This window comes from Hyperolius riggenbachi, chromosome 8, assembly GCF_040937935.1.
Source record: "Hyperolius riggenbachi isolate aHypRig1 chromosome 8, aHypRig1.pri, whole genome shotgun sequence".
NCBI lineage: Eukaryota > Metazoa > Chordata > Amphibia > Anura > Hyperoliidae > Hyperolius > Hyperolius riggenbachi.
The window spans coordinates 232,384,199-232,397,964 of NC_090653.1; the positions used below are offsets into that span (position 1 = coordinate 232,384,199).

The 13,766-nt window shown below is 47.5% G+C and overlaps 1 protein-coding gene across 2 annotated transcripts in view; it reads left to right on the forward strand.

The window, feature by feature from the left end:
• The first annotated feature begins 364 nt into the window (after nt 1–364).
• Nucleotides 365–13,766, forward strand: part of LOC137528478 (deoxyribonuclease-1-like) — an 85,451-nt gene continuing 72,049 nt past the window's right edge. For both annotated transcript variants that reach the window (XM_068249767.1, XM_068249766.1), the window contains exons 1-2: nt 365–421; nt 554–696. In XM_068249767.1, coding sequence (XP_068105868.1) covers nt 559–696 — 138 coding nt within the window. In that variant the 5' untranslated portion in view covers nt 365–421; nt 554–558. The remainder of the gene's footprint in view (nt 422–553; nt 697–13,766) is intronic.

Genomic DNA, 13,766 nt, shown 5'->3' on the forward strand with positions numbered 1-13,766 from the left:
ACCTGTACTGTACAGGATATTGAGGAGCTGTTAAATAAATATTATGTTTTGTAGTTTGCCCATTACAGGCGTGTTCTTACATAATACTATTGATCTCTTCTAGGAAACTATGACATTTTACAGTCAATATCACTATGGCATCACAGACATAGTTACAATACAAGGAAAGCCTTGTCTGGGCTCCTGATAACTGGTACAAAGGTCCTGGCTTTAAATAACAGTTTATTCAGTCCAACCAGCTTCAGTGGTCTATAACGAATGATCTAGTGATGTCTTTGTTTTCCAAACTTGCTGAATGCAGCAAGCACCTAGAGGATTATGGGAACAGTAGTTTAACATTTATGGCATTGAAATGTCCCTCTTCCATTAGACAAGACACACTTGTTGCGCATACCTGGCAGATCTCCAATGCATTCCTAAGGTAACTTCAGAGCCTGGATACCAATTTTTAGTGTAGTCACCTTTTAATCTTCTGGAGCTGTAGTTTGAAATACCACAGATACAGTAGAATCAAAACTCCTTTTTGTTTTTTTGTTTTTTTCCTTTTAATCAGGAAAAATGAGGTCCCTGGCACTGGTGAGTCTTGCAGCTTGCTTCCTACAAGCGGCCTTTGCCCTTAAAATCGCATCCTTTAATATTGAACGGTTTGGAATTACAAAGGTTGAAGACCCCTCTGTGTTGAATTTTCTCATTCGGGTAAGGATTTGAAATTATTGTTTAAAATAATGTTTGTTGGTGGATCTTGAACGGCATAAAACATGGTCCATTATTATAAAACGAGTTATCTTCACCTATAAAATATAGTGATGCTATTATTATTGTGTATTTATGTAGCTATTTTTAAAGCCTCATACACACATCCAACAAAGTGTGCAACCAACTTCACAACATGACCGAACGACCAAGCGATTACACAACTTGTATTTTCCACGCACTGACCAAGTGAACGACCAACTCATTTGTATACTGTGCGCACAAGGGGAATGACGAGCTGCGTGATATGTCCGCATTCAAAACAACGTAACGATTTGTACACTTGTGGTCAACTGTACGATATCAGTGTGGGTTGATCCACTAGCTGGATCAGGCATAGAGTGGGGCCGAACCTCCGATTTTAGGTTCGCGAACCGGGTTTGCGAACTTCCGCGTAAGGTTCGGTTCGCGTAAAAGTTCGCGAACCGCCATAGACTTCAATGGGGATGCGAACTTTGAAACAAAAAAAAAATTATGCAGGCCACAAAAGTGATGGAAAAGATGTTTCAAGGGGTCTAACACCTGGACCCCCAGGTGGAGGAGTGGGATACATGCCAAAAGTCCCCAGGAAAAATCTGGATTTGATGCAAAGCAGCGTTTTAAGGGCAGAAATCACATTGAATGCTAAATGACAGGCCTAAAGTGCTTTAAAACATCTTGCATGTGTATACATCAATCAGGTAGTGTAATTAAGGTACTGCTTCACACTGACACACCAAACTCACCGTGCAGGGCCGGCCTTAGGTTTCACAGCGCCCTGAGCGAAACCTGATTTTTGTCCCCCCTTCATCCTCTTCCCACGTGCATATATACACACACGCACACAGGCCCATATGCAATTCCCCTTTTCTCCTGAGATATCTCCTAGAACAGTGGTTTCCAACCTTTTTGACGTTGTGACACATCATGCCAAATGCTCAGATCTCCGTGATATATCACGTGTATATATAATAGAAAAAATATAATAACCACGAATGGATGGAAAGAGTGCATTTTTCTAAATACACTTAAAAATGAAGGCTAGAACCTTTCAGGAATATTAATAAAAACAATTAGTGGGACAGTTAGCCGCCTCCCCCCCCCCCCATTTAGAATGATAGCACAGTACTGACAATTTGCACCACGCGTTATAGCCGCAGTGTGCCCCCCCCCCCCCCCAAACGCCCTCAGACTCAATATAGGTAGGTAGCCAGGTATAGGTGCCCCCAGTATAGGATCTCATGTGTAGGTGCCCTCGATATAGGTTGCCAAGCATAGGCGCCCCCAGTATAGGAATCAGTTGAAGGTTTCCATCCCCCCATAGGTAGCCAGGTGTAGGTACCTCCAGTATAGGTAGCCAGCTATAGGTGCCCCCAGTATAAGAAATCAGGTGTAGGTGCCCTCAGTATAGGCAACCAGCTATAGGCGCCCCCTTGAAAGCTGGCGCCCTGAGCGACCGCTCATATCAAAGGCCGGCTATGTCACCGTGTAACGCACTGCAAACAGCTGTTTGTGTAGTGACGGCCGTGCTGGACTGGTGCGTACCATGGCGAGAACAGGTATGCAGTGGCGGGTTCACTGAACAGAACAGGTATGCAGTGGCGGGTTCACTGAACAGAACAGGTATACAGTGGCGGGTTCACAGAACAGGTATGCAGTGGCAGGTTCACTGAACAGGTATGCAGTGGTGGGTTCACTGAACAGGTATGCAGTGGTGGGTTCACTGAACAGGTATGCAGTGGTGAGTTCACAGTACAGGTATGCAGTGGTGGGTTCACAGAACAGGTATGCAGTGGTGGGTTCACAGAACAGGTATGCAGCGGTGGGTTCACAGAACAGGTATGCAGTGGCAGGTTCACTGAACAGGTATGCAGTGGTGGGTTCACTGAACAGGTATGCAGTGGCAGGTTCACTGAACAGGTATGCAGTGGCAGGTTCACTGAACAGGTATGCAGTGGCAGGTTCACTGAACAGGTATGCAGTGGTGAGTTCACAGTACAGGTATGCAGTGGTGGGTTCACAGAACAGGTATGCAGTGGCAAGTTCACTGAACAGGTATGCAGTGGAGGGTTCACTGAACAGGTATGCAGTGGCAGGTTCACTGAACAGGCATGCAGTGGTGGGTTCACTGAACAGGTATGCAGTGGTGGGTTCACTGAACAGGTATGCAGTGGTGAGTTCACAGTACAGGTATGCAGTGGTGGGTTCACAGAACAGGTATGCAGTGGTGGGTTCACAGAACAGGTATGCAGTGGCAGGTTCACTGAACAGGTTCACTGAACAGGTATGCAGGTACTGAACAGAACAGGTATGCAGCCAGGAACAAGCTAAGCCTAACTAATCTTTCCCTATGAGAGACAGTCTGCAGCAGCTCGCCCTACTCTCACTAACGCAGGCACACGAGTGAGCATAATGGCCGCCGCTGCCTGCCTTGTATTAGGGGGGGAGTGGCTCCAGGGGCTAGTGTAGCCTAATTGGCTACACTGGGCCTGCTGACTGTGATGTAGAGGGTCAAAGTTGACCCTCATGGTGCATTATGGGGCGAACCGAACTTCCGCAAAAGTTCGCCTGCGGGACGCGAACGCGAACCACTGAAGTTCGCATGGAACCGTTCGCAGGCGAACCGTTCGGCCCAACTCTAATCAGGCAAAGAGCCTGTTATCAATTGGCCATCTAGTTGTTTGCCACTCATACATCTACATGATTGTCCTCCAACAGACCAAATTCAGAAGACAATCGGGCAGAATTGTTTGATGTGTGTAGGAGCACATCTTCAGTATCTTCCTCGATAGAACCTACTTTATTGAAAACCGGACGTGAGGAAACTTACTTCAGGTTTGATACTTACCTCAGTAGAAGGAAGGCTCTAGATAGCGTAGAGCCTCCCTGCTCCTCCATCCGACCCATTGCTTCAATGCTGTCCTCTGGGGTAGCTATTTGATCTGTCGGGAAAGCGAGTAGTTCCAAAAACGAGCGCATTCCTACTGTAGGCGATACATATTCCCTGAACAGGGTTAGGCTCCTAGCGCACTAAAACATAACTTTTATTAGTTCTATTAAAATCAGGTATATCAAAGGTACAGTGTTTATAAAACAAAAAACAGCTGCGTTGGTGTTTGACACTATTTTGTCACATATGTATCATATCACTTGGATGGATCACTTTCAGGCAGATAAAGATTGTACATCTATGTGCATGTGTCGTGGAGAGGAAAGGGATCTCCTCTCTAGCACTTATGCACAGCTAGTACATGCACAAATAGGACCTGCTGATCACACCCTCTTTTCACCAAACACAGGTATAATGGACAATAGGGGATCACACCATGCAAACAGTGTACAAAATTACAAATAACTCGACATGTTTCGGTTAAACGCCTTCGACCGGAGTGAATACATATATACAGTGCTGTGCATCAAACATATACAGTATAGCATTTCTACTGTGCATGTGCAAGTGTCCTCACATGCAAAGTAGGGATGCATGGAGTCAGGTGTGTCCCTTGCTGGGACGGGATGTAATATCCCGATTAGAGATGGCCCGAACCTCCGATTTTCGGTTCGTGAACTTCCGCGAACCGCAATAGACTTCAATGGGGACTTCAATGGGGAGGCGAACTTTGAAAACTAGAAACGCTTATTCTGGCCACAAAGGTGATGGAAAAGATGTTTCAAGGGGTCTAACATCTGAGTTTTTGCATGGAGGAGTGGGATAGACGCCAAAAGTCTTGGGGAAAAATCTGGATTTGACGCAAAGCAGCGTTTTAAGGGCAGAAATCACATTGAATGCTAAATTGCAGACCTAAAGTGCTTTAAAACACCTTGCATGTGTATACATCAATCAGGGAGTGTAATTAGAATACTGCTTCACACTGACACACCAAACTCACTGTGTAACGCACCGCAAACAGCTGTTTGTTTAGTGATGGCTGTGCTGGACTGGTGCGTACCATGGCGAGAGTGCAGGCCGTGGCGGTTTTCAAGCCCATATGGTCGCCGGGCTGTGGTAGCTCAATGATAGAACAACAGTGACTGTTCAGCTGATCCAATTTGGTCTGTCCACATTTGAAGCAATGATGAAGCAATGACTTTATTATCTTGGGTGTGACCCCGCCCCCCTCGAGACACTATTTTCGCCGCCGGTCATTGCTTCATTGTGATACGCAAGCCCCTTCACCGCGGCAAGGTAATGATCACGAAGGGGAATTGGCACATGTACATGCCTTTTGTTCTGTTGTTGCAGCTGCAGTGCAGTCAGAAAAATTAGGCAGGCATGTACACGCACCAGAAAAAGTAGTATAGCGGCCGCTGCTAGCAGCGGCCTTAAAAATTTAGGAATCCACCTTGAGTTCTGGACCCTGTTGGTGGTGGCGGAGAAAGCAGTCAAGCGGCCTGTGGGCAGAGGTGCTGTGTGGGGAGCAACTTAGTCTTGGGGCAGGCAGTCACACGGCGTGCAGGCAGAGATGCTGTGTGTGGGGACTGACTTAGTCTTGGGGCGGGCAGTAGCCCTCCGGGATCCATGCCTCATTCATTTTGATAAAGGTGAGGTAGTGAACACTTTTGTGACTTAGGCGACTTCTCTTCTCAGTGACAATGCCTCCAGCTGCGCTGAAGGTCCTTTCTGACAGGACGCTTGAGGCAGGGCAAGACAGAAGTTGGATGGCAAATTGGGACAGCTCTGGCCACAGGTCAAGCCTGTGCACCCACTAGTCCAAGGGTTCATCGCTGCTCACAGTGTCTACATCCACACTTAAGGCCAGGTAGTCGGCTACCTGTCAGTCCAGGCATTGGTGGAGGGTGGATCCGGAAGGGCTAAGGCGAGGCGTTGGACTAAAGAATGTCCGCATGTCCGACATTACCATGAGATAGCTGGAGCGTCCTGTCCTTGTCTGCGTGGACATGGAAGAAGGATTACTGGCAGTGGTAACTTTATTGCGTTGTGCTGTGACATCACCCTTAAATGCATTGTAAAGCATAGTTGCCAGCTTGTTCTGCAAGTGCTGCATCCTTTCTGCCTTCAGGTGAGTTGGTAACATGTCCGCCACTTTGTGCCTATACCGAGGGTCTAGTAGCGTGGCCACCCAGTACAGCTCATTCCCCTTGAGTTTTTTTTATACGGGGGTCCCTCAACAGGCTGGACAGCATGAAAGATGCCATCTGCACAAAGTTGGATCCAGACGTACTATCCATCTCCTCTTGCTCTTCCTCAGTGACGTCAGGTAAGTCCTCCTCCTCCCCCCCAGCCATGAACAATACCACAGGAACTTTGAGCAGCACATGCCCCCTGCAACGCCTGCTGCGGTTGTTCTTCTGCCGCCTCCTCCTCCTCCAAAGAAACACCTTCCTCATCATCCGAGTCTGACTCTTCTTCCACAACGACTCTTCCTCCTCTTCCTCCTCCCCCCTCTGTGCTGACGCAGGTGTTGAGGAAACATCTAGTTCTGATGAGAAGTTATCCCACAACGCTTCCTCCCGTAAATGTTCCTGTTCACGCTCCTCCACAGCTTGATCCACCACTCTACGCATGGCACGCTCCAGGAAGTAAGCGTACGGGATCAAGTCGCTAATGGTGCCTTCACTGCGACTCACCAGGTTGGTCACCTCCTCAAACGGCCGCATGAGCCTGCATGCATTTCGCATGAGTGTCCAGTTGTTGGGCCAGAACATCCCCATCTCCCCAGACTGTGACATTCTACTGTAGTTGTAGAGTTACTGGGTGACGGCTTTCTCCTGTTCTAGCAGGCGAGAGAACATAAGGAGGGTCGAATTTCAGCGAGTCGGGCTATCGTAAATCAGGCGACTCACCTGGAACTTGTTTCTCCGCTGAATATTGGCGAAGTGTGCCATGGCCGTGTAAGACTGCCTGAAATGCCCACACAACTTCCTGGCCTGCTTCAGGACGTCCTCTAAGCCTGGGTACTTTGACACAAATCTTTGAATGACTATATTCAGCACATGTGCCATGCAGGGTACATGTGTCAGCTTTCCCAAATTCAAAGCGGAAAAGAGATTGGTGCCGTTGTCACACACCACATTGCCGATCTCCAGCTGGTGCGGGGTCAGCCACTGATCTACCTGTTTGTTAAGAGCAGCCAGGAGAGCTGCTCCAGTGTGACTCTCCGCTTTGAGGCAAGACATGTCTAAGATGGCGTGACACTGTCGTACCTGGCATGCAGCATAGGCCCTGGGGAGATGGGGCTGTGTACCTGGAGAGGAGATCGCAGCACCAATAGAGTTGAACTGCCACTCAGCCAAGGAGGAGGAGGATGACGACAGTGAAGAGGATGTAGCAGGAGGAGAGGAGGTGGCAGGAGGCCTGCCTGCAAGCCGTGGAGGTGTCACAAGTTGGTCCGCTGCACAGCCATGTACTCCCTGCTTGCCATCGGTAACCAGGTTGACCCAATGGGCTGTGTAAGTAATGTACCTGCCCTGACCGTGCTTGGCAGACCAGGCATCCGTGGTCAGGTGGACCCTTGACCCAACGCTGTGTGCCAGAGATGACACCACTTGCCTCTCAACTTCACGGTACAGTTTGGGTATCGCCTTTTTAGAGAAATAATTGCAGCCTGGTATCTTCCATTGCGGTGTCCCAATGGCCACAAATTTATGGAAGGTCTCAGAGTCCACCAGCTGGTATGGTAACAGCTGGCGAGCTAACAGTTCTGCCAAGCCAGCTGTCAGTCACCGGGCAAGGGGGTGACTGGCAGAAATTGGCTTCATCCGCTCAAAGATTTCCTTCACAGACACCTGGCTGCTGTCGGCAGAGGAGCAGAAACCACTCAAGGTCAGAGGCGGAGTGGAGGAGGGTGGCTGTGAAGGTGCAAGGGAGAAAGCGGCTGAAGATGCTGCACCTGAAGGAGGAAGAGGAGAAGGAGGGTGGCTTTTCTTTTGTGTGCTGCTTTTCCTCTGGTGCTCTTCCCATTGCTATTTGTGCCTTTTCTCCATGTGCCTTCGTAAGGCAGTTGTCCCTACGTGGTTGTTGGCCTTTCCACGGCTCAATTTTTGGAGGCAGAGAGAACAGATGGCATTACTCTGATCTACGGAAGACACATTAAAAAATTTCCAAACCGCTGAGCCCCCCTGGGGTGATGGCACTATGGTGGCATCAGCAGCTCACGTTGAAGGGCATGTTGGCTGGCTGTCCATAGGTGGCGCTACATGGCGATGGACACTGCCACCAGATTTTTCTGATGACGAGCTCCCCCTGCTTCTTTCAGGAACTCGTCTCCTCCTACTCCTCTCTGACTCCCCCTCTGAACTGTTCATCTCCTCTATTTGGAACATACGTGGCATCCGTATCATCATCATCATCATAATTATCCTGCCCATCTTTGCTTGCCTCAGACACCTCCAAAACTGCACCAACAGCAGGTACTTCATCATCATCCTCCTCACACGTTACGTCCATAGTGTCACTTAACTCAGACATATGAGGTGGTGTAACTTGCTTAGTCCCTACATCTGGTTGTAACAATGATGGCTGTGCATCCGTGATTTCCCCACCAAATAACTCCTGCCAACTGTCAAATGCAGCGGATATGGTGCTTGTAGTAGCGCTGGTGGCTGCGGAAGATGAGGTGTTCTGTGTTAAATCTTGACTATCTTGGGAGTTGATGGGACGTGCCTTCTTCTGAGCACTGTACTTTGGTCCAGGGCCGTACAAAATCACATCAGCACGACCTCGCACAGACCTGCTGGGTGGCCTTTCTCTGGGTCTGCCTCTTCCTCTGCCTCTACCTGTTTTGTCCGTTTTGTCCATATCGGGGGGGGGGGGATGAAGTGAAAAGTATGCACTGACTTGACTAATACAATGTGCAGTCACACGGGTGCAGTTAACAGGTATGCACGGAGTGGTATATCACACTGCGTGCACTCACGTAGGTAGGTGGGTGCACTGTGAACAACAGGTAGGTATATGCAGTGATGGGTATTACAATGTGCACCTGTCACACATAGACAGGTACCGGACAGGCACAGTGACACTGCGTGCGCTTACGTAGGTAGTTGGGTGCATTGAAGTGAACAACAGGTAGTAGGTATATGCTGTGATGGGTATTACAATGTACACCTGTCACACACAGACAGGTAACGGACAGGCACAGTGACACTGCGTGCGCTCACGTAGGTAGGTGGGTGCACTAAAGTGAACAACAGGTAGTAGGTATATGCAGTGATGGGTATTACAATGTGCACCTGTCACACACAGACAGGTACCAGACAGGCACAGTGACACTGCGTGCACTCACGTAGGTAGGTGGGTGCACTGAAGTAAACAACAGGTAGTAGGTATATGCAGTGATGGGTATTACAATGTGCACCTGTCACACACACAGGTAGTCACTGAATGCGCTGGGCCTGGCAGTAGCACACACAGTAGGAATTACCAAGGCTGCCTATGCAATACAAGTGTCTGTGGGACACACATACAAAAAAAAAAAATAGATCACAAGAACAAGACTGGCTCTCAAAAGAGCTGTTGAGGGGTGATTTTTTAGCAACAAGAATCAGCAAGGAGAAAGCTAAGAAGCCTACAAGAGCCTAACTAAGCTTTCCCTATAAGTCTCTCTGCACAGCAGCTCTCCCTTCTCTAATTACTGCAGGCACACGAGTGAGTCTAGTGCCTGACGCTGCCTGCCTTTTGTAAGGGGGGTGGGGCTCCAGGAAGGAGTGTAGCCTGATTAGCTACAATGTGGCGGCTGACTGTGATGTAGAGGGTCAAAGTTGACCCTCATAATGCACTATGGGGGGCGAACCGAACTTCTGGAAAAGTTTGCGGTTGTCTGCGATCGCGAACCCCGGAAGTTCGCCGGGAACCCTTCGCTGGCGAACCAATCGGGCCATCTCTAATCCCGATCTGCACAACACCAGACATAAGTCAGTCATGTCATACTGTCAATGATACTACAATATGTCTGATGCAACCGACATATCTGAACATGGGTTCCGTTCTGTGGACAGTGACAGCGTAGTCAGCGTACATGTGTGAGCAGGGCCGGTTTAAGCAACAATGGGGCCCCAGGGCAAAATAAACTTGGGGGGCCTCCCCAACATATACCTCGGAACAAAAATCAGCATTAGGGGACCTTTTTTGCAGCTGGTATAGTCAGGGTGTGAAGTCCCAATCGGTCGGAGCTCCACATTCTGGCTATCCCAGCCTGCATGGGGGACAAGGGGTTAAAAAGTTTCAGGAGGGGGGACCCCACATAAATTTTTTTTTAAAAAAAATTACCACACTCTAAACATAAAAAAAAAATTGGGAAAATAGGAAAAAATGCCAGGGATCTACATGCAGCCATATTGTGGCTGTATAGCGATCCCTGGCCAAAGCGCTGCGGCTGCGTATAGACCCCTGGAAACCCAGTCAGGAAATTTATTGCGCATTCGTTTGATGCATGTAAAATTACACTACTGTTAGGTTTGCTACTAAAAGTGACATTTACCGCATTTAAAAGTATACTTTTTTCCTTCGAAACTTTAAAATCGATTTTCTCAAAAACTATAAGGTCTTTTTGAAAAATTGTTTTTTTCCTCTTATTCCTAATGATCTCCTTAACATATCCTGCAAATTTAGGGTTTCTAGCATTTAAGGTGGATTTGCTATTAACCTTTAAAGTCGGCAGGTTTTTAAATGTGTATTTTTTTTCCTTTGAAACTTTAAAATCGATTTTCTCAAAAACTATAAGGCCGATTTGAATTTTTTTTCCTCTTGTAGCCACTGGGGGCCCCTACAAGCTCTGGGGCCCTGGGGCAGCTGCCTCCTTTGCCTCAATGGTAGCGCCGGCCCTGTGTGTGAGACGAATCTTATTCGAGGGAAGGCAATGTGTGATGATTACCTCGTCAACCACAAGCTATACAGAGGATTGTGTAAGCTCTGAGCAGTGCGAGACAAGCACTCTTGCTGCTGTAGACTGTGGCTGACACTGTGCACAAGATATTTTTTATTATTTCAATAACTACCAAAAATGTCAGCTAAAATATTTTAAAAACAGCCCTGAAAATATGAAAGATGCCACTGCGATAGGCTCACCTGCTATTTATGGGGTGAGCAGGGCCACCCGAAATCACTAGCAACATGGCAGGATAGCTGGAAATAACATGCATTCTTGAAAAGTCTCTTGTTTTTGGTGAATGCCCATTTATTTATTTATTTTTTTAAATGCATTTATTTTTCTTTAGTGAATCACCCTCCCACTCTATGGATCATGCAATTAACTTTTTCTCCTGAGTTATCTCCTAGGAGATAATTTTCATATACTCTTTAAAATAACTTTTAAGAATTTTGCAATTGAAAAAATACCCAAAAGTTGTTAAAAAAGTACTATCAACAATTTTTGAGTATTTTCTTGCTGCTGGTGATTTAAAAAGCATTTTATGACAAGGGGCCATATTAACTTTTTCTCCTTAGTTTTCTCCTAAGTGATATTTTCAAAAATGTCAGTAAAATGCCCTTTAAAGGGAACCAGAGATGAAGCACCCTTATTTATTTTACCATATATATCAGTGGGAACATTAGAGAAAACACTTACCTTGCTTTCTGTTTCATTCTGCACTGCACAGCTTGCTTCTAATCAGCCCTGATAAAATCTGAGCATTCAGTCTGGATTTGATCAGGAATATTTATAGCTCAGTCTGTATTCTCTCATGTCTTTTCAAGTCCAAGCCTGCCCCCTGCTGGCTCTGCTCAGGAATCATTATAGCTGAGTGATTATAGCAAAGCCAGACTGAATGCTCAGTCGGGAATTTTATCAGGGCTGATTAGAAGCAAGCTGTGCAGTGCAGAATGAAACAGAAAGCATGGTAGGTGTTTTCTCTAATGTACCCACTGATATATATGGTAAAATACATGAGGGTGCTTCGTCTCTGGTTCACTTTAAACCTCCAGCAAGCAAGAAAATACTCAAAATAATTTTAATAGCACTTTTTCATCTACCTTTTAATATTTTTTCAGTTGCAAACTGCTGAAAAGTTATTTTAAATAGAAGATGAAAAACGTATCTCCTAGGAGAAAACTGTAATGCTTGGGGGTTATACTTTGACCACCCAGAGCAACTAGGCTGGTGGTGGCTGAATAATGTAAAAGGCTACACAGGCTGTCCAGAGCAACTACAGCTCTGGGCTTCTGATATCGCTACAAATAAAACACAATGGCAGCGCAGTGCGATGTTGCGCTGCCTTAGCGATAGCAAGCATTCAGATAGCTACATAGATTGGAGCATAACTAGTAGCAACCGCAGCTCACAGTCACGTCCACAGAAGCAGAGCAAGCAGGCTAACAGTCACCAGCAAGCATCCACCCAGGCAAGACTACAGGATAGAATGTAACTAATAGCAACTGCAGCCTATAGTTACGTTCCCAGAAACTGGAGTAGCAGGAATACTACCAGTCACCAATGTGGTGATGGCAGAATCCAAACTATCTGGATAATGGACTTCACTGACCCACCGCGGATGCAACGAACGTCCATCAAGCATGGAAATAGGCAATACACAATAATAAGAAAAATAACAAACGGCTCAACTAACGGATAAATATATATTATCAAGTCTGCATATATATTTATCAAGAAAATAGCTAAAGCACAAGTAATAAGGTCGCATAGAACTACAATAACAGAACTATACAGAGTAACAAGGTGCCCAGCAGACCAGCGTACTGACCGCTATGACGGGCAGGGTCTAAAATGGGAGGCAGACTTTTAAACCGGCATCAGCCAATGGATGCAAGCATGCAAATTTCCACACAGCTGAATGGTAATCACTCAATCCTGAGCTGGCTTGATTACCCTTTGCTAGCTGGCTGTGAATGCAAAGGACTCCCATAAGAAATACTGTACATGCAGTATTATGTAACAATATGCATGCAGAAAATCCAGGGCTATCTGGCCGCAGCTCAGCTACAACAAGCAATTGGTGAAAAAATGACAGCATCCTGAGCTGCCCAGAACTGCAGAGCAATTGCAAATGGCAATGAGACTTATTGCGAATGCAAAAACGAATGCAAGCAGATAAGCCAGAACTGTCCGTTAGCAGCTCCACTGCAACGGACAGAATACGCTACAGCAGGGATCCTTACAAAAACTCAGGAGAAAAAAGGAATTGCGTATTTATGAGCCGATGGCCCATATGGAATGAACGTTTTCTCCTAGGTTTTCACCTAGGAGATAATGCTTTCTCCTTCTCTTTAACCACTTGCCGACCGCCCACAGCCGATGGGCGGTGGCAAAGTGGATGCCGAAAGGACCGCAATACGCCCATCGGCGGCGCGTCCTTTAGGCTCTGCGGGGCAGTGATCGCGTCACTGGTGACGCGCTCTGTCCCTGGCAACAGGCTCCGTCCACCCGCGACAACATCCCGCCAGCCGTACGGAAGCGCCGGCGGGATGTTAACCCCCCATCTGCCGCAATACAAGCGTATAATACGCTTTGTATTGTATACAAAGCGTATTATACAGGCTGCCTCCTGCCCTGGTGGTCCCAGTAATCGAGGGACCACCAGGGCAGGCTGAAGCCCTCCTACTGTGCACCCAATCACACTGATCTGCCCCCCCCTTCCCTCTATTCGCCCATAGCACCCTCGGACCCCCCCTGCCCACCCCCCAGACCCCTTTGCACCCAATCACCCCCCTAATCACCCATCAATCACTCCCTGTCACTATCTGTCAACGCTATTTTTTTAGGTTAGGTCCTAACTGCCCCCTGGGGGCTCCTGATCACCCCCCACACCCTCAGATGCTCCCCGGACCGCCCCAGACCCCCCCCGTGTATTGTATACATCTATTCGCCCCTGTCAATCACCTGTCAATCACCCATCAATCACCCCCTGTCACTAACACCCATCAGATCAGACCCTAACCTGCCCCTTGCGGGCACCTAATCACCCCCCCACACCCTTTAGATCGCTCGCACACCCGTCCTCAGATCGCCTCCGTAGTGCATTGTTTACATCTGTTCTCCCCTCTAATTACCCATCAATCACTCCGTCACTATCTGTCAACGCTATTTTTTAGGTTAGGTCCTAAACTGCCCCCTGGGGGC